Raw genomic sequence first — 17,633 nt, 5'->3', positions numbered from 1 at the left:
AGGCCGTCCCTTCCCGATCACGGTTGCGGGCCGGCCCCAGGCTGTCCCTCCAGGGGTCGCTTAGCTGTGCTTGGGCTTTGCTTTTTCCGCTGTTTGGGTTTTCTTGTTTCTCTGTTTAAGAACCAAGCCAAATGGAAAAGGTGACAATGGATTTCCAAGTCACTAAAACAAGGGCTCTGATTCCCGGCTGGGAGGCTGCGGCCTCTGGTCCCTTTTCTGTGCCTCCCTGGCCCTTGTGAGACTGGTCTGAGGTCATGGGTAGTTCAGCGAATGCCGTCATTTCCTCTGAAAACGGTCTCCATCCCCGGAGGGCGTGCGGCAAAGCCCCTCTCTGTAGACAGAGGCCTCTCTGTTGGTAATTCAGTCCGAAGGAGGAGAAAGGTTTTCTTTGGTTTGGGTTAGTTCCCTACTTCATAGAGACAGCAGACTCACTCAGAAAGGGAGCGCGTGGTTGAAGGTAAGAATGTGTCCAGGGAGAAGGGGTTTTCCCAAGTCTTAGTGTAGAAGCAAGTAAATAAATACAGTTGATGCAGGCAAGTGGCCTGTTTTTCTCCAAAAGCCTCAAATTCTGGACTCACCATCTCGGGGTTCGTGCCCACGTCCACCTCTGCACCCCTGGCCCTGAGAACGCAGCTCCCCGAGATGGGCTGCGGGGTGCCGCTCTCGCACCCCGCCTCCGTTCCGATGCGGGACAGAGTGCGCGGCTTGTTCTAGAGCAAGTCACCAAAGTGGTGGTGAGGCCGCCGGACGGAGCCAGCATTGCTGACCGCAGCCTCCCCATGACGCTTCTGCCTGGGAGTCATGCTGTTGACTGAGGACAATTTCAGTCACACACGTGCTGCTATGACGATGGGATTGACCTGCAGACGGGACCCTCTACCGATGGGGGCTCAGGCGAGAGCAGGACGTAGCCACGCCCACGGTCTCTTGCTTAGTGTCTGTCTGTTCCAGGCTGTTTTCCTGTGTTTTACAAATGCTTTTCATTGTAAAAGTGTCTTTCTCGAGGCCTTGTTTTCATGTCAGGGTATGTAAGTGTTCAGGGCGCAGGTCTTCCCCATGGTCAGCTCCAGGGTTTGGTGCAAGACGTCTGCCACCTGCCTTTCCTTTTCCTGCCCGAAGCTGCTACTTGTGGTGTCCGAGGAAGGGTCTGGATGGTGCTTGTGGGTTGTCTCAGTGGCACCACAGCCCCTGTGGGAGGCGGCAGCACCGTGCCCCTTGCCCCTGGTCTGAGGCTGCCCCGGCTCTGCAGGCCGTGGTTTGTGTGAGGCCCCTGCACCACCATCCCCCCCCCAGGACAGCTGCTCCCTCTGTCTTCATTGCCCAACCGGATTACAGCTGCTTGAAAGAGCAGGGCCTGGGGATACAACCGAGCATCTCAGAACTGAAACAGGAAGAGGCCTGGCTGGCTGGCTGTTTAGGGAAGGTGGTTTGACTCTTAAGTTAAAAACGAAGGTCACCTGCTGAGCTGTCCGCACCCTGAAGCTTCACGGGCCTGTTCGGGCGCATCCCTCTTGAGGGTCCATTCTGGCCTAATCTCACCCCCTTTCCCCGGCTCAGCCGCAGCTCAGCCTGCTGAATGAGGGCCCCAGGCATTACCGGGGTGCTGCCTGATGTGGGGTTGTCCTGGCTCCCCCAGAGGTGGTGAGAAGGTTCTGGGGGCACAAGGTGATTAAACAGAATGAGAGGTCAGGAGGATTCGCTTTTCTAAGGGGACAAGCCTCACTGTGCCACCGCCACATGTAAGTGGTTGAGCCCATCTGGAGAACTGCCCTGCCCCCACCCTGAGCTGCAGGCCTGGCCCTTGGGTGCCCAGCCCAGCTGGTTAGTGACAGGGGGCCCCCCCCCCCAGTTGAACATTGGTCGGAAAGGACCTGGGCTCGCTGATGATCTGCTCGCCACCAGGGACGAGTGGTGGTCTGCATTTTTACCCAGGACCGAAGTGAAAATCTTCAAATTCATGAGCCCTGGGATCACCCTAATGGTCATTATTTTAGAAGATGTTAAGTGAGCATTTTATTTCTAGGCATCTCTCCCCAAGGAAACCCACTAAAGATACCAGTCGCTCTTTGCCACCTGCTTGTCACTCTGGTAGCAACTGTGAAAATGAGAAGAAACATTCTGGGGCCAGTGGGAGGCTGGAGACACGTCCCTTCGCTTGGTTGCCCAGGCGATGCTGGCCACACAGGACCCCGTGGCCCGGTGAGCTGGCAGCAGCTGCAGGTCCCATCCTCCAGGCCTCCAAGGGCCCAAAAGTTAGTCACCTCTGCCCCAACCCAGTTCAGAGTCAAAATAGAACTGGGAGGTTTCTGGCTCATCACTCTTTACTCGGGACCTTTTTTGGAGTAGTTTGCTAATTTGATTCACCCAGATATTGTTTACTGTGTGTCAGAAATCACAAAAAGTGAAGCGTGGGGAGGCCGGGTGGGCGGGACCTGGCTGTGAGATCCGCCGGTCCTGGTTAATAAGCCGGTGGTTCGGGAGGTTAGAGTGTGCGTGTACAGTGGGTTTTTTCACCTGCTCCTCTGAGCTGTCCCAGGGAGTCCCGGGGAGCGTGACCATCCCCTGCCCAGGGCAGAGCTGGAGTGAGGCCTGTGACTCCAGCGGATTCCCCTGCATGGCCTCAAGGGTGTTTGTTAAGCTGAGCCTGTGGCTTTGTAAGCTCTTAGCCTCTACATTTCCGGTTAACTGGTCCAGATTTTTTTTTAATCAGTAAAAGTGGGATTTAAAGTCACACATTTTAAGCTTGGCCCGCCCTCCTTCCTGGTACACCTTAATTTACTGGGCTCAGGGCCGGGGGTTGGGGTGGGAGGGAGTGGACAAAGTGTCTCCCCAGATTCTCAGATCAGCTGAGCTCAGACCCGGCAGCTCGGTGCATGTGAGGGAGGGTTGAACCCAATACTGAGATTTTTCTTTTTTTTTTATCTGACGGATAATTCTCCTGTAAACATGGTTTGGGGGGCGGGCGCTGTTAGGGCTGTGTGTGTGTGTGTGCGTGCGTGTGTAATTTTTTTTACCGTGGCTGTCTAAAGTGTTTTTTACAATATGTTTAATGATCAGTGCTTTAAAAAGCAGTGGTATCCTATAAAGTGGAAATTTAGGTTCTAAGCCTAAGCCCTGGGTGTGAATGGAGGTCGTATCGCCATGTTTCGCCACCTGTAAGTAGTCTGGCCCGGAGACCTGGGAAGGCTGCAGACACCCCAGCACTGAGGCGGGAGGCCGGCACCTGGCCACCGCTGGGAAGACCGAGGGACCCACAGCAGCCGGCTGGCCTGCGTTTCCATTTCTAATGGGATACAGTATTTTTTTAATAAGGAGCCATACTTTTTTTTAAAAGTTTGAGATATGAATGTGATTTCTAACCGTATTGGACATTAATGTTTTAAAGCTGTAACAAAGTTTAAGATTTCTACTTTTTTTTTTCATTTATTTTAACTGTTCTTTTATCTATTAAATTGTTGTATGTGGATGGGGAAGTTTTGTTTCTCCTCTTAGCATTTGTTTCTATAACCAGAAATAAAATTATATATTAAAGAAATGACACCGGGGTCGGAATGGTCCCTGTGGGTGGGTGGCTGTGCGGGCGGCCTCTGCCCCAGCCCGAGGGGCCGCACCCGGGGGACCCGCCTTCCCTGCTTTGTCCTCGGGCGTGGTCTGGGGAGGTGCCCTGATTTCCTGGGTCCCCAGCCCGGTGTCCCCCGAATAGCAGTCTCTGTGGATGGGGCGGCTCGCCTGCGCCCAGGCACCCACGGGTGCCCACAGCTGCCCGGTGGGTCCCTGCGCCGCCAGCGGCCGGCCGGCGCTGTGTGGCTCTTCCAGGCCGCGAGCCTCCTGTCCCCTCGCGTGTTGTCGCCCAAGCCCAGCGCGTCGCGGGTCCTGAGGGCCAGGCCCCCGGGTGCGGGGCCCGCGGGGCCTCGAGCCTGCAGGAAGCGCCGCGCTCCGTGCGGGACGGACCCGGCCCTGCGCCGGCCGCCGGCCGCCCCATTCAGTCAAGTCGCCTGGAAGACGCCCGGCTCCCGCAGCCCGGCTCCCGCAGCCCCCTCCGCCGGCGCACCGCAGGCCGGTCGCACGTGCCTCTCACCCGGCGCCTCGGCCTCCGCGCCTTTCGCTCCGCGGGCGGCGCAGCTGCGGTCAGACCCCGCTCCGGGCGCGACCCCGGCCCCTCGGCCGCTCACCCCGCAGGTGGAGGCGGGTCCCCGCCCGGGCCGGGCCCTGCACGCAGCCTCGCCCCCCAGCCCCGGGCGCCCCGCACCTCCACGGGGCTCCTAAGGGCCCCAGGACCCGGGTCCAGAGCTCCCGCAGGTGCCCCCCCGAGGCCGCCCGCCCCGTCCGCGCAGCACGGCGGCCCCGGGGCGCTGCAGCCCCGCGTCCCTGCGGGGCTCGGGCGGGCGGGCGGCCGCGGTCCCCGGAGCCAGACACGCGGCCCCGCCCGGCCCCGGCCTGTCGCTGGGTGGGGGCCCCGGACCGCCCGCCCTCCCGCCCCGGGGCCGCGCGAGGCGCCTGGGGGCCGGGGACCTGCTGCCGCCTCGGCGCCTGCCCTCCGCACGGCCGCCCGCAGCCCCGGCCGCCGCCCGTCGGCGCCCCCCCGTGACCCCCCCGTGTCCTCCGCGGGCTCCCCCTGCGGGGCTGCGGGGCTGCGGGGCTGCGGGGCTGCGGGGCTGCGGGGCTGCGGCCGGAGCGGCTGCCCCACCCGGAGGCCCTGCGCCCGGGCGCGCCGCCGGGAGCCCCGCGGGCCGTCCCGAGGCCGGGGTGCCCGGGGGCCGGGGCTGAGGCTCCGGGGGCCCCGCCCCCCGAAGGCGCCGAGGAGCCAACCGGGTCCCTCGGCCCGCGTGGAGGCCCCGCCCCGCGAAGCTCCGCCAGAGCCCATTGGCCGCCCGGCCACGTGACGCGGCACGTGACGCCGCCCGGAAGCCGGGCGGGATGCTGTCGGCGGGCGCGGAGGGCCTGCTCCGCCAGGCCAGGTGCGGGTCTCCCCGGGGGCCGGGGGCCGGGCGGGGTCCTGCGGGACGAGTGCAAGCGGGGCGCGGGGCGCGGCGGGGAACCGGCCGGCGCGCGCGGGGCCGGAGCTGCGGGGGTGACCCGCTGGCCCCCGGTCAGGAGCCCGAAGCCCCGGCCGGGCCGCAGAGCCGCCGCGGTGCGGGGGGGCCCTGGCGAGCCCCGTGCGCCCAGCCCCGCCCCGAGGGGCCGCCGAGGCCCGTGGGGAGCCGTGGACTCGTCGCTTAGGAAGAAGGCTCCTGGGGTGCACTGGCTGCTGGGGACCCCCCCCCCCCGGCCCCGAGCTGGGACCAGCTGGCCCCGCTGACCAGTCGGTCCCCCCTCGCCCGGCGCCGGACAGCTGACCACGCGCCTCGCTCGGAAGCAGAAAGTGCGGCTGGACCGCAAGCCCGCGGCCGACTGTAAAAAGGAAGAAAGCTGGGTTCTGAGCTGGGCCCTGGTGGGAAAGACGCGGGTGGCCGAGGCCGCCGCGATCCCAGCGGGGAGCTGGACGCAGGCGGGGCGCCGAAGGCCGAGGAGGGTCGGACCCCCGCGGGCAGCAGCCCTGGCCCGCGGGCAGCAGCCTTGGCCCGCGGGCAGCTCCCCGGGGGGGCAGCTCCGTGACCCGTGAGCCCAGCAGAGCCTGTCCTTCAGCGCGGGACACGTTCCCACAGCTGAGTGCAGCGTTCTCGCTGCAGCACCTGGTCCCCCTCCTGAGTGCAGGGCTGTGCCAAACGGAAACATCATGTTTAAACACCAGAGTCAACGTGAGAAACATTCAAACCCGTGAAGAATATCTGTGAGTTTGTTTGAGCCAAATCGTGGGCGCCCTGCCAGGAAGTAGAACCTCACCGGGTTGAGACGGTGCCCCGGGGAAGGGCAGGTTTGCGCCCTGTTTCATGCATTACAGTCAAAGAAGGAGGCGGAAGTGGGCTCCCTGAAGTCCACTGGGGGTACCTGAGGGAGGCGGGGAAAGCAAGGTGGGGCACCTCTGGGGCTGGGTAGGAAGGAAAAGGATGATAGGCACGCCTCTTTTACTTAGGTGGGTGCAGGGTGGTTAACAGTCAACAGTTCACATGATAACAAGGGGACCTGTGGTTTCTGCAGAGCAGTGCCTGTGCTTTGAGGGGTCTGGGAAAAGGTAAATTATTTTGACTTTCCAACAATATGTTGTTGTAGATGCGAAAAGACGACAGACAGGCTCAATTAAGGTCAAGACTGACTTTTGTCAGGGAAGATACCAGCCTAGGATATGACTGCCCACCATAAACTGCTTTTTAGTTAAAAAAGCTTTGATTTCAGGCCGTCTTTTGTGGTTACTTTAGGTGTCTGCGTTTGCAAGGCCGCCACGCAGGCCTTCTCTGCGTTCATCAGGTTAGCACGTGGCCCCTTTTCGTCCGCACTAGCATTTCTCTCTGCGTGTGCCACGCTCACCCCAGAGGTCTTGCCGACAGACACGTGAGAATCGAGACCCACTCAGACGGCGACTGGGTTTCCTCTCCCCTCTCACTTTCTACTTAAGGTCATAAGTTTGTGGAACAAAAGGCAGAAGGAACAGCCCTCACTATTTATTTACTTACTTATTTTTGTGAAGCCTCACCCGAGGATGTTTTTTCCATTGATTTTTTTTTTAGAGAGAGTGGAAGGGAGGTGGGAGAAGGGGCGTGGTCCTGCAACCGAGGTACGTGTCCTTGACCGGGAATCGAACTCGCGACCCTCTGGTGCTCCAGCCCTGAAGCCACGCCAGCCAGGGCTGGCCCTCACTATTTGAATTCTGTCTCTGTCTTGGGTGGGTGGTTGGCTTGAGGGTAGCAGATACTTAAATATTCATAAGTAAAATGTATGAGTTAAACAGTTTCTCTTGGCCAGGACTTGGGGAAAGTTAATAACTGTAAGTTCGGTCTTACTGGCTTTCATTCTAGATTTTACTTTAATTAAGTTTGTGGGAGTTTGGTAGCACTTTGTATTGCTGAGGTTTGGGAGTTTGGATTCTGAGTGAATTTTAGTTTTGCAGATTTTTCAGAGGTGGAAAGCAAGGGTGGGAAAGTTATCTGAAATATCTCTTAAGAGGTAAAGAAAATGAGATTCAGATGGGGAGGGATGCGGGGGATGCAGCAAGGTCAGGGGAGGCCAAAAGCTCAGCGTAAGTGCTTCGGGTAGAGGGTCAGGAGCAAGAGAAACGGCCTTGATGGCTCCTGAGAAGTAAGGCGGGGCCCGGGCCTTGTAAGCCGTGTTGGCGTCTGGAGGAGTTTGGGGAGCTGTGGGAGGGTTTGAGCAGGCTGGCCTTTTAGAAGGAATCCTGTGATTCAGAGACTATTGGGAGAGATTAATGTGGCATGAGGAGTGGCACCCTCCTGGGAAAGATTCTCCATTATCATTGCGAAGCAGTCCAGTAGTGTCTCCCTCATTCTCGCTACCCCGGTTAGAACAGACCTGTACCAGGCCCCTGGAGGGAGCACGTGGGGGGAGGCGAGTGGAGGGGAATCCGTGGGGACTTGTCTGCCGGCCTTCAGGAAGAACGGGGTACAAGGACCTGCGCTAGGGCCCCACCTGCAGGTGTCTGTCAAACCTTGTCAGCCTCAGAGGCTGGGGACACCCTGTCTCTCAGCTCGAGGCTCCTGAGCTCAGACATCTGGTCAGTCCAAAGTGGATCGAGAGGACTTCAGCCATGGCTTGGGGAGGGCACTGCGCTGAGAGCCCCCGGAAGTTCTAACACTGACTTGTTGGCATGTTACTTTTTCTTGCTTTTGGGACTGGAATAGACACCTACAGACAGGTTTCCATGTTGAGACTGTGCAGTACCTTACTTGCTCAATACATACCTATTTTTAATTAGTAAGCAGGAAAAGTACTGGCGTGAGGAGCTCCAACAGGCTCGCCTTACAGTGTATCCCAGTACCCGCCCGTTAACATGCCAGACTTAACGCTTATTCCCGAAGGTAAAGGCTCAGTGAAGGAACCTGTTGAAAAGCAACTTATTTGATCTCCCTGAACTCAGTTGGTCTTGGTTCTTCTGCTCCTGGAAGAACAGAATCGGGTTGTGTGGAGTCTCTGCTAGTAAGGTGTGTTGTCTTCGTAAATGGGGGCGATGGTGTCCCCGACAGCCCTGTCCAGCAGGGGACAGAGTGGCCCATGGACTGCTGAGTCCGGGAGAGAGGACAGTTTGTCAGGAGGGCCATGTGGATGGTGGCACTTCCTTCTTCCCGGACATCCAGGTCTCTCTCTCCTCCCTGCGTCCGGGGGTCGTTCGGTCGCAGCTCGGCCCAGCGTCTGGGTCCCGCCACGAGGCCTCGACACGAGCTTGCTGACAGCTCTGCTTGCTTTAGGGAGATCCAGGACGAGGAGCTGCGGAGGTTCTGTTCCCGGGTCAGCTCGCTGCTGCAGAAGGAGGCCTGGGGGCCCGATGCCGTCGACGCGCTGCGCAGGCTCTTCCTGATCATCTCAGCCACGAAGTATGCCAGGAAGTGAGTGGGCACTCTGGGCCCTGGCAGGTGGGCACGCACCTTGGCGGTTGAGTCTGTCCACGTGAACCAGTGCTGAAGGGGCTCAACTGTGAAGTTCTATCTACCTGCCCAAGGGACCCGCGCCACCTCTCTGGGGTCTGAGGGAGCTCTGGGAGCCGGGTGCCCTTGCAGTGGTGTGACATGCCAATGCCTGCTGTGGTCTGGCTGTCACAGGCTGGAGAAGACCTGTGTGGACCTGCTGCAGACCACCCTTTGCCGGCCCATGTGCCCCGAGCCACTGCAGCTGCTCTGTGCTGCCATCCTGAGAGAGATGTCGCCCTGTGACAGCCTGAGCCTGTCCTGTGACCATGTCCAGAGCACACGGCAGCTGAGCCTGGTGGCCTCTGTGCTCCTGGCCCAGGTAACATGACTGCTGCCACCCAGGGTGACCACTCTGCCCTTGGTGGCCCTGGGGCCCCGGGAGAAGCAGCAGCCGGTGTGTGGTCCCCATGTGGGTGGGCTCAGCTCAGGTTCCCTGTCCACCTGTGAGTAGGGCTGCCTCGAGGGAGCCGGGCTCAGATGCTCTAGAAGGAGCAGAAACGCCTGCCCTCCCTCCCCCCCCCTTTCCCCAGGCTCCTGGGAACACAGCCAGGACGCTGTGAAGGCCAGTCCAGGCCGCCGGGCCTGGCTGCAGTGGTGGCATCCCTATACGACCATAAGGTGGCGTCGTGGCATGAATGATGCTAACAGAGTGGCAGCCTGCGGCATGGACAGTTCCCTCTCCAGGTGTCCAAATGACCTATCGCTCTGGCACTTGATGGGGTAGCCCCTCGTGTCCACCTGTGTTTGATCTGCAGGGCGACAGAAAGCAGGAGGTCAGAAATGTGGGCCAGTGTGTCTTCAAAGTCCTCGAGAGCCGACAGCCCGAGGGGCCCAGTCTGAGGCCCCTCCTCCCAGTCGTGTCTAAGGTCACCAGTCTCGCCCCAGGCACCTTCCATGAAGGTACCCCCCCCAGGCTGGGGCCCCTGTTGCAGAACAGAGATGAGCCCCCCGGGGAGGGAGGGAGGGAGGGCAAAGGTTGCTGCGGCTGAGTGGCCATCGGGAGGCCCAAGAGCCTGGGACGCTGTCAAGAGCTGCTGGTTCTCCGGAAAGGCCTGGCAGTGCCCATGCAGCCTGAGCCTGTGGGGTTTCCTGGTCTCCCCCAGCACTGTCCTCGCCCCTCTGTAGAACAGACCAACCTGCTCAGCAAGAGGCTGGTGGACTGGCTGCGCTACGCCAGCGTCCAGCAGGGGCCTGCCCATTCCTCTGGAGGCTTCTTCTCTACACCCAGGGCCCGGCAGGTGAGACTGGAGGGACTCTCAGAGATGCTGTCCCTCGGTGTCCCTGGGCCACCCCGGCCAGCCTTGCCTGCAGGGTCCCATTGACTCTTCCTGTCCTCCCACCTGCCCGGGTTCCAGAATGACCCTTCTTTCCCGTCTCCATGCGGCGGGGAGTTGGGGGAGAGCTTTGGGTCACAGAGGGTCCCAGTCCCCCAGCCCATGACGCTCTGAGCATCTGGGGAGGCCCTGACCCTGCTGGTGAGGGTCGCTTGTCTGACTCCAGTGCCCGCATTTGTGCCTCTTGCAGAGGGGGGGTGCCCCCAGTTCTTGAAGGTGAGGGTGGATGAGCCCGTGGCGTGTCCAGCCTCAGCCCCCGCCCTACCCTGCCCCAGCGCCACCTGTTCCCCTTTGCCTCCCATAGCCGGGTCCTGTCACTGAGGTGGACGGGGCCGTGGCCACAGATTTCTTCACGGTGCTGTCCACGGGCCAGCGCTTCACGGAGGACCAATGGCTGAACGTGCAGGCCTTCTCCATGCTGCGGGCCTGGCTGCTGCTCAGCGGCCCCGGGGGCCCCGGCACCCCGGACGCAGGTGAGACCCCCGTGCCCCTGGGAGATAACTGTCCACCAGGGCCGAGCCTCGTCGGCACCAGCGGGCGGGTCAGCGTAGAGCGATCGCTCGGGGCCGGCGGGGCGGGCGTCCTCCCGGAGCCCCCCGCGTACCAGTGAGCGGCTCGGCCTGGGCTCACGGGGCAGAAACCTCACTGCGCCGAGGTGCCCGGTGGTCGGCGGGCAGCTGCGTGGTGACAGTGGCCCTGGGCGCCCGGCCCGCGGTGGCTGCTGTGGCAGCCCTCCTGGCACCCTCTGGACCCTGTCCCCTGAGCATCGCCGTCCGGCCCTGCAGATGACACGTCGGAGCAGGAGGGCTCCGCCCCGCCCGTGCTGGCCGCCGCCGGCCGCCTGCTGCCGCCCCAGGAGCGCCTGCGGGAGAAAGCCTTCGAGTACTGCCAGCGCCTCGTCGAGCAGAGCAACCGGCGTGAGTCCGGCCGTCCCTGCCCGTGAGGCCATGCCGGGCGCTCACAGGACACCGGGGCCCCACAGCTTCGTTCCTGAGGCCTTTTGTTTCCAGGCATAAGCCCCGGGAAGCTCGGCACTGGACAGAACCGTCCCCAGCCTCCCCAGGCTGCGTGCCCAGCCTCAGTCACGCCTCCCCTGGGCACTGCTCCGGGCCGAGCCCTGTCTCGTGCCTCCTCCCCTCGTGGGTGCCCACTGCCCGGTCCCCGAGCTCCCAGGACAGTGTGCCTCCTGTTTGGCTGCTCGATGCCGGTGCAGAGACCAGTCGCCTTTCTCCTTCCCCCAGGAGCCCTGAGGAAGGGGGACGCAGACCTGCAGAAAGCCGTAAGTGCCTGGGGGGCTGGGAAGCCCTCTGGCGGCCGGGGCTCCCCTCCCTCTGAACGCGGCCCCGGCATCCGTCCCGCAGTGCCTGGTGGAGGCCGTGCTGGTGCTGGACGTGCTCTGCCGGCAGGACCCCTCCTTCCTGTACCGCACCCTCTCCTGCCTGAAGGCCCTGCAGGCCCGGCTGTGCGGGGACCCTGCCTGCGTGCGGGCGCTCCTGCCCGTCGCCCAGTTCTTCTTGAACCACGGTGAGCCTGGGTGCCACACGGTGCGGGGCTCACGGGGCTGGAGGGACTCAGCGATCTTGCTCCTCTTCCCCACGCTCCCCCCTTCACCTGTAGGGGCATCGCTTTGCTGTGGTTGGCACCAGATGTGGCAGTTTTAAAAGGGATTTATGTAGTGAGTTAAAATGTTACCAACTTCATGTCACTCTTAGAACTCGCTTTGCCACCAGAGTTCATCAGCTTCCTGTCCCTCAGAGGGTGGCCTGTGGCCACAGCCGTGCGGGAAGCTGGACACAGCTTGGCTGTGTTTCTCGTGTGAGACGGAGTGTCAGAGCCCCTGGTGTCCCGGAGACGCGTATGGCCGTGGAAACTGGCCCGAGACCCTGAGGGGCCCGGACCAGGAGCAGGTGTCCTCACGACGAGGACAGGCACAGTAATGGGCTATGCTTTCAGGGGAGGCGGCCGCCGTGGACTCAGAGGCCGTCTGCCAGCACCTGTTCACCAGGGTCCCCTCCGAGCACTTCCACAGCCCGATGCTGGCCTTCGAGTTCACGCAGTTCTGCAGGGACAACCTTCCCCTGTTCGGCAGGAGCCTCGGCATCCTCAAATCCAGCTTCCCCAATCTCTTTAAGGCACGCTCCTCATCCCTGGGTCGAAGTGGGGGCTGGGTGTTATGCGTCCCCCAGCTCTCCCCTCCATCGTGGGACCTTGGGGCCAGTCCTGGCCTGTCTGTGACCACAGGGCAGTCACTCCGGGGCCTCAGGGCAGGTGGCCTGGAATACAAGCATGGGGCAGCCCAGGGGTCCGTGCATCACAGATAAGCAGCTTCACCGTCAGGCAGCCTTGGGCTGGTCCCTTGGGAGGCCTGACTCGGTTTAGTCCTCAGATCATCTGCCCAGAGTGCAGCATCCACCCTGGCAGCCTCGCCTGAGTCTCCAGCTCTTTGGTGCCGTTGCCTGTTGATGTGTTTCCTGTGACTGGCAGTCACCAAGTAGCATTTTCAAAATCTTTGGAGGGTTAGTCCTTTAATCAGAGAAACGGCAACAGTGACGCATGGGAAGTGATTTAATTGTTGACACAAAAGTGAATGCGGAAGCAAAAAGAAAGAAGAAAACATTGTAGGGAGTATTTTCAGAGGCCTGGGGCCCAGTGCAGACACCTTGCCCAACAGCAGTGACCAGGGCACGACCTGATGGCCCCCTCTGGGCAGCTGACAGCCCCCTGCTGAGCTGCCCTGCCTGTCCCTGCAGCTCCTGGCCTGGAACAGCCCGCCCCTGGTCTCCGAGTTCGTGGCGCTCCTCTCGTCACTGGTGGACGCGGGCACGGCCGTGGAGATGCTGCACTTGCTGCTGGACCTGCCATGTCTGACCGCGGCCTTGGACCTGCAGCTCAGGTGAGCCTGCTCCTGCGTGCCTGCCTGTCCTTGCCGTTCCCTGCCCCTCCCCTCCTGCGGTCCCCTGCCACGCACACCACCCAGGTACCGGACCCGTAGGCCCTTTCTCGTCACCTCAAGACTCCTCACCGGGTCAGGGTGCTGGGATGTCACAGTGACATTTGCTTTTGTCCCTCGGGTCTGTCCACTCACAGATTATCACCAGCTGCATCTGAGAGGCCCCTCTGGGACGCCTCCCTCAGGACACCCAGCTGCCTGGAGGCCTCCCGGGACCCGCAGCTCCAGGGTCTTCTCCAGCACCTGCTGCGCACCAAGGCCAGTGGGACCACGGAGAGGTAGGGGACCCTCAGGCTGGGAAGCCCCTGGGACAGGGCTGTGTGGACAGGGCCCTGGTGCCCACCCCCGGGCCTAGTGCCTCCTGACCTGGAGAGACAGCTGCCGTTGCCCTTAACAACTGGCACCAGCCCGGCGCCCAGGGCTCGGCTCTGTCAGTTACACACACCAGTCCGCATAACCTGTGAGGCCGGCACTCTCGTGACTCCATTTTACAGGTGGAGAAACTGAGGCTTAGCATCCCCTAGGAGAGGAGATCCAGGAGTGCAACAAGGCTCCTCAACTCTGCCCTACACTAGCTCCCTGGTCACGTGGGAGCAAGGCCGTCCTGAGGAGTGAGAGGCTGATGACAGGAGCAGGGCTTAGGAGCATGAGATGTTCATGGTGACAGGGTGACCTCCTTTGATGAGGGCCTGCGAGTAGTTTCAGATCCCTCAGACCCTCCTGGCTTCCCACAGGCACTGGCCTATGGGGTGACACAGGCTCATATGTTCAGAGTGTGTCCCTGGGCACCAGGCGGGTGGGGGTGGGCGCTCAACAGGCCGTGCCCTGTATCCCCAGGTTGGCGCCACTCTACCAGCTGCTGCAGCCCATGGCCAGCTGCGCCCGGGTGCTCCAGTGTGCCCAGGCAGTGCCCACCCTGCTCCAGGCGTTCTTCTCAGTGGTGACCCAGGTGAGCCTGCTGCCAGGCCCTCATTCCCACAGCCTCACACCCCAGGCCCCCCCCCAGCCCCAACCTCACCTCCCAGCAGGGGGCCAGCCCACCTGGAGCAGGGACTGTGGCCCTGCCCTTGACCTTTGTGGAGCCTCAGTGACAGCCACAGAGGAAAGGCTCCAGCCCCATCCAGGCCCCATCCCTCTCACTCGGCCATTCATCCCCCTTCCCAGGACGGGGCTCACGAGTGGCCCCCAGGCGGCAGAGAGAGCAGGACCAGAGCAGAGCTCAGCAGTTTGCTAGAGGGACTCAGTCTGTCTCTCCCTCTTGACCCCAGTTTGCTGACGGGGCCCTGACCATCCAGCTGGCACAGCTGTTCCTGGAGAGAGGTGACTCGCTGTACCAGGTCCCCGGGTACGAGGCTGCCGTGCATGGGTGAGTCACTCCTGGTTCCTCTGACACTTGCCCTTCACTCTGTGGACCGAGGACAGAGCTGGCCCAGCCTCCCCACCAGTGGGCAAGAGGTTCCTTTAGAGGCTGGAGCTGTCTCCCTCCACCTGGACTGTCTTTCCCGTCCACCTCCTGGCTCTCGTCCGGGTGGGGCTGTGGGTTGGGGTCCACAAGGGTTGGGGTCCACAGTCTGCAGCACCCCCCCTTGTGTCCTCTCTGGACAGGGTGCTGAGCTCCCAGTTCCTGGCCCTGTGCAAGCGGAACCCCTCCCTGGTGGTCGAGCTGGCAAGGGAGCTCCTGGAGTTCGTGGGCAGCGGGAGCGGCATGTGCAGCGGGGGGAGCATGCTCACCTCCGTGGTAAGGCCGGGTGGCCGTCCCCCCCGACACCGGCAGGCCTGGCTGGGGCTGAGGTGCTCTCCCCGTAGGTGTGGGCCATCGGGGAGTACCTGTCGGTGAGCTGGGACCGGCGGTGCACCGTGGACCAGATTAACAAGTTCTTCGAAGCCCTGGAGGCCCTGCTGTTCGAGGTCACCCAGTCCCGCCCCTCAGCCACCCTTCCCAAGTGTCCCCCACAGCTCATCACTGCACTTATGTCCACACTGACTAAGCTGGCCTCCCGGAGCCAAGACCTGATCCCCAGGTACAGGTTAGGGGTGGGAAGAGGGAACCTGCCAGCTCCCTGTGGGGATAGGAAAGTGGCTTTGGGGGCATCCCAGTCCCAGAGGCCGGGTCACAGCATCAGCGCCCAGGGGTTCTGGCCACATACAGGTGGTGTAGACTGTGTGGGCTCTGCCACCTCACTTCTCCAGGCCGAAGCCCCACTGGCTGGGAGCCTCGGGTGACTGGGCCCCCTCCACAGAAGCCCTTTCCACGCGAGGGCTGCGTCTGCAGCAGACTGACAGGCCTCTGCATCCCCAGGGTCGGTCTGTTCCTGTCCAAGATGAGGACATTGGCCCAGGGCCCGGCCGTGGGCCCCCTGCACCGTCAGGAGGTTGCAGGCGCCATAGGCGTGCGGGCCACCGAGCTGCTGAACCTGCTGAAGATGCCCAGTGTGGCCCAGTTTGTGCTCACGCCCAGCTTGGAGGTGTCCGAGCCCCGCTATCACCGCGACACCAACACGGCCCTGCCGCTGGCCCTGCGCACAGTCAGCCGGCTGGTGGAGAAGGAGGCGGGCCTCCTGCCCGGGTGAGGGACAGCGAGCCTGGCCTTAGGGCCGAGCCAGAGTTTTACTGGTCGGAGAGGAGACCAGGAGGCCTAGTGGGTCCTGGTCCCTTGGTGCTGGTCAGGCTGCCATGGGCTCGCCCTGTGGATGCTTGTGTCCCTAAACCGTCTCGTGATCGTGTTGAGCTCTGCGGTGCAACAGCCCTGATTTGTGGCCCTGGGCCCTTTGGGGCTGGATTGGAGCTACAAGGACAGATTCAGCCAAAATAAACCTGCTCTGAAAGTTTCCGTGTGGACACGTCAGGGCTGGTTCCTTCACTCCCCCCACCCGCCCCGGGGAGAGGGCCAGTAACGGGACCGCCGCAGACGGCCCGCGGCTGCCCCGCAGCTGCCCCCGAGCCCAGGTGCTGTCCGGGCGGCTGGGAGAGCTGGCCCTGCGACGGAAGGGACCCTTGCCTGCCGGGCAGGACACCTGGGCCGCTCCTTCCCCCTCGGCCCCAGTGTGTCTGAGGCGAACCAGCTCAGCCTGTGTCGTGGGTGTTCCCGGAGTCAGCTCGTGGATATACCACAGGCGGGAAGCCGGTGACCCTCCCGCAGGTGACACCTGCCAGGGGCGGCGCGTCTGGTCCATGCCCTTCACTGCACCTCCCGCGCCCCTGAGTGACTGAGAAGCCCGGCTGGGCTCCCCGCCTCTGCGGGGGGCTGCAGGTGCCAGCGCCTTGGCTGGCTGGCAGCCTCCTGCCATTAGGACGGAGGGCAGCCACCGAGCCAGGGGCCCCGGTGACCCGGACACCCGCCCCGGGAGCTTCACTCAGTCAGCCCCGGATCGCGCTGGGATCATCCCAAGCGGGGGACGAGACGCCCCTGCTCCGCGCTTCCCGCCTGTAGGTCGGCCCCGGGCCGCCAGGTGGCGCTGCTGCTCCGCGAGCCCCAGGCCGCGGCCCCGCCCCGCAGCCCGCCCGGCCCCGCAGCCCGCCCGGCGGTGGCCCCTCTTCGGGCGCCCTAAGGACAGGCGGCCTCGGGGCGGCCTGGACGCGTCCCCATCACGCGAGCGGCGCTGGTGGGCGGGCGCGCCAGGGACCCCGACTCCCCCAGGACGGGGGGCCCCGCCCGCGCCCTCCCCAGCGCACCCCCACCCTGCACCGGGGTGGAGGGCGTGTTCAGCAGGGGTTCCGTGGCCCCGTTCGCCCCGCAGCTCTGTGGGGTCGCAGCTGTGTGCCCACTGCGGGCGCCCGAGACCGGCTGTCCCGCGGGCCTGAGGCCGGCCCCGCCTCTGTGGCGCCCTCGCGGAGCAGCCTGGGGCTCGGGGGCCTGGGGCTCGGGGGGCCTGGGGCTCGGGGGCCTGGGGCTCGGGGGGCCTGGGGCTCGGGGGCCCTGGGGCTCGGGGGCCCTGGGGCTCGGGGGGCCTGGGGCTCGGGGGCCCTGGGGCTCGGGGGGCCTGGGGCTCGGGGGCCTGGGGCTCGGGGGGCCTGGGGCTCGGGGGCCCTGGGGCTCGGGGCCCTGGGGCTCGGGGCCCTGGGGCTCGGGGGGCCTGGGGCTCGGGGGGCCTGGGGCTCGGGGGCCTGGGGCTCGGGGGGCCTGGGGCTCGGGGGCCCTGGGGCTCGGGGCCCTGGGGCTCGGGGGGCCTGGGGCTCGGGGGGCCTGGGGCTCGGGGGCCTGGGGCTCGGCGGGTCCTACGTTTAAAATGACGCTTTAAACACGGACCCGGCTTCGGGAACTGGGGGTGGGAGGCCGGCCTCGGGCGGGGTCCTGGGGCCCAACGCGGCCCGCAGCCGCCTGTGCTCTGCCGCGCCCGCCGGGGGCCGGGGGGGCCAAGGCTGGGGGTCCCCCTCCCCCGGCCACCTGCTCGTGCCGACCCGAGGCCTGAGCCGCCGCCCCGCGGTCCGCGCTGGAGCGGGAGCCTCCCGCCGGGAGCGCAGTGACAGGTGGGCGCCGGCGGGCTGCGGACTAGGCCTGGTGTTAGGGTCAAGCGCGGCTTCAGGGGCCAGAGAGGGGACCAGGAGGGGCCTGAGCCCTAGCAGGGGCCCGGGGGCCAGGGTGGGTCAGGGCTCACTCTAACCTTCTGGGGGTCCTCCACCCTTTCTGGGGACGGTGCTGAGCCTCTGATTTCCAGGAGCAACCTGCACACTGACTGGCTGCCCAGCGTGTTCTTGCTGCTCCTTGTTTCTGGGTAGGGCGGTTAGTTAAAACCATTCTGCCATCAGTGCCCCCGCGTCCTCCCAGGGTCTCTCCCTTGCTGGCAGGCAGGGGACTGGGTCCTTTGGGCCCTCCCAGCAGCCCCTGGGCCCTAG

The 17,633-nt window shown here is 63.7% G+C and overlaps 1 protein-coding gene across 1 annotated transcript; it reads left to right on the top strand.

Moving 5' to 3' along the window:
- Nucleotides 1-4,885: 4,885 nt before the first annotated feature.
- On the top strand, nt 4,886-15,640 carry AP5Z1 (adaptor related protein complex 5 subunit zeta 1). The gene is made up of 17 exons (XM_081136431.1): nt 4,886-4,958; nt 8,298-8,435; nt 8,649-8,835; nt 9,272-9,416; nt 9,642-9,754; nt 10,155-10,323; nt 10,636-10,767; nt 11,092-11,129; nt 11,212-11,374; nt 11,804-11,982; nt 12,601-12,743; nt 12,938-13,078; nt 13,638-13,749; nt 14,069-14,166; nt 14,406-14,538; nt 14,607-14,821; nt 15,100-15,640. Exons 1-17 carry the CDS (start codon nt 4,918-4,920, stop codon nt 15,368-15,370), a joined length of 2,418 nt encoding a protein of 805 aa, XP_080992557.1. The 5' UTR covers nt 4,886-4,917; the 3' UTR covers nt 15,371-15,640.
- The last annotated feature ends 1,993 nt before the right edge of the window (nt 15,641-17,633 follow it).

This window comes from Miniopterus schreibersii (assembly GCF_964146895.1).
Source record: "Miniopterus schreibersii genome assembly, chromosome: 4".
Classification (NCBI taxonomy): domain Eukaryota; kingdom Metazoa; phylum Chordata; class Mammalia; order Chiroptera; family Miniopteridae; genus Miniopterus; species Miniopterus schreibersii.
This window is presented reverse-complemented; position numbering and strand designations above follow the sequence as displayed.

Bases quoted from the DNA above. Each gene is read 5' to 3' on its own strand.
- AP5Z1 (XM_081136431.1), top strand. From the start codon at position 4,918: ATGCTGTCGGCGGGCGCGGAGGGCCTGCTCCGCCAGGCCAG. The intron at 10,324-10,635 runs GTGAGACCCCCG...CCGGCCCTGCAG, and splicing joins CCCCGGCACCCCGGACGCAG to ATGACACGTCGGAGCAGGAG. The intron at 13,750-14,068 runs GTGAGCCTGCTG...TCTTGACCCCAG, and splicing joins TCTTCTCAGTGGTGACCCAG to TTTGCTGACGGGGCCCTGAC.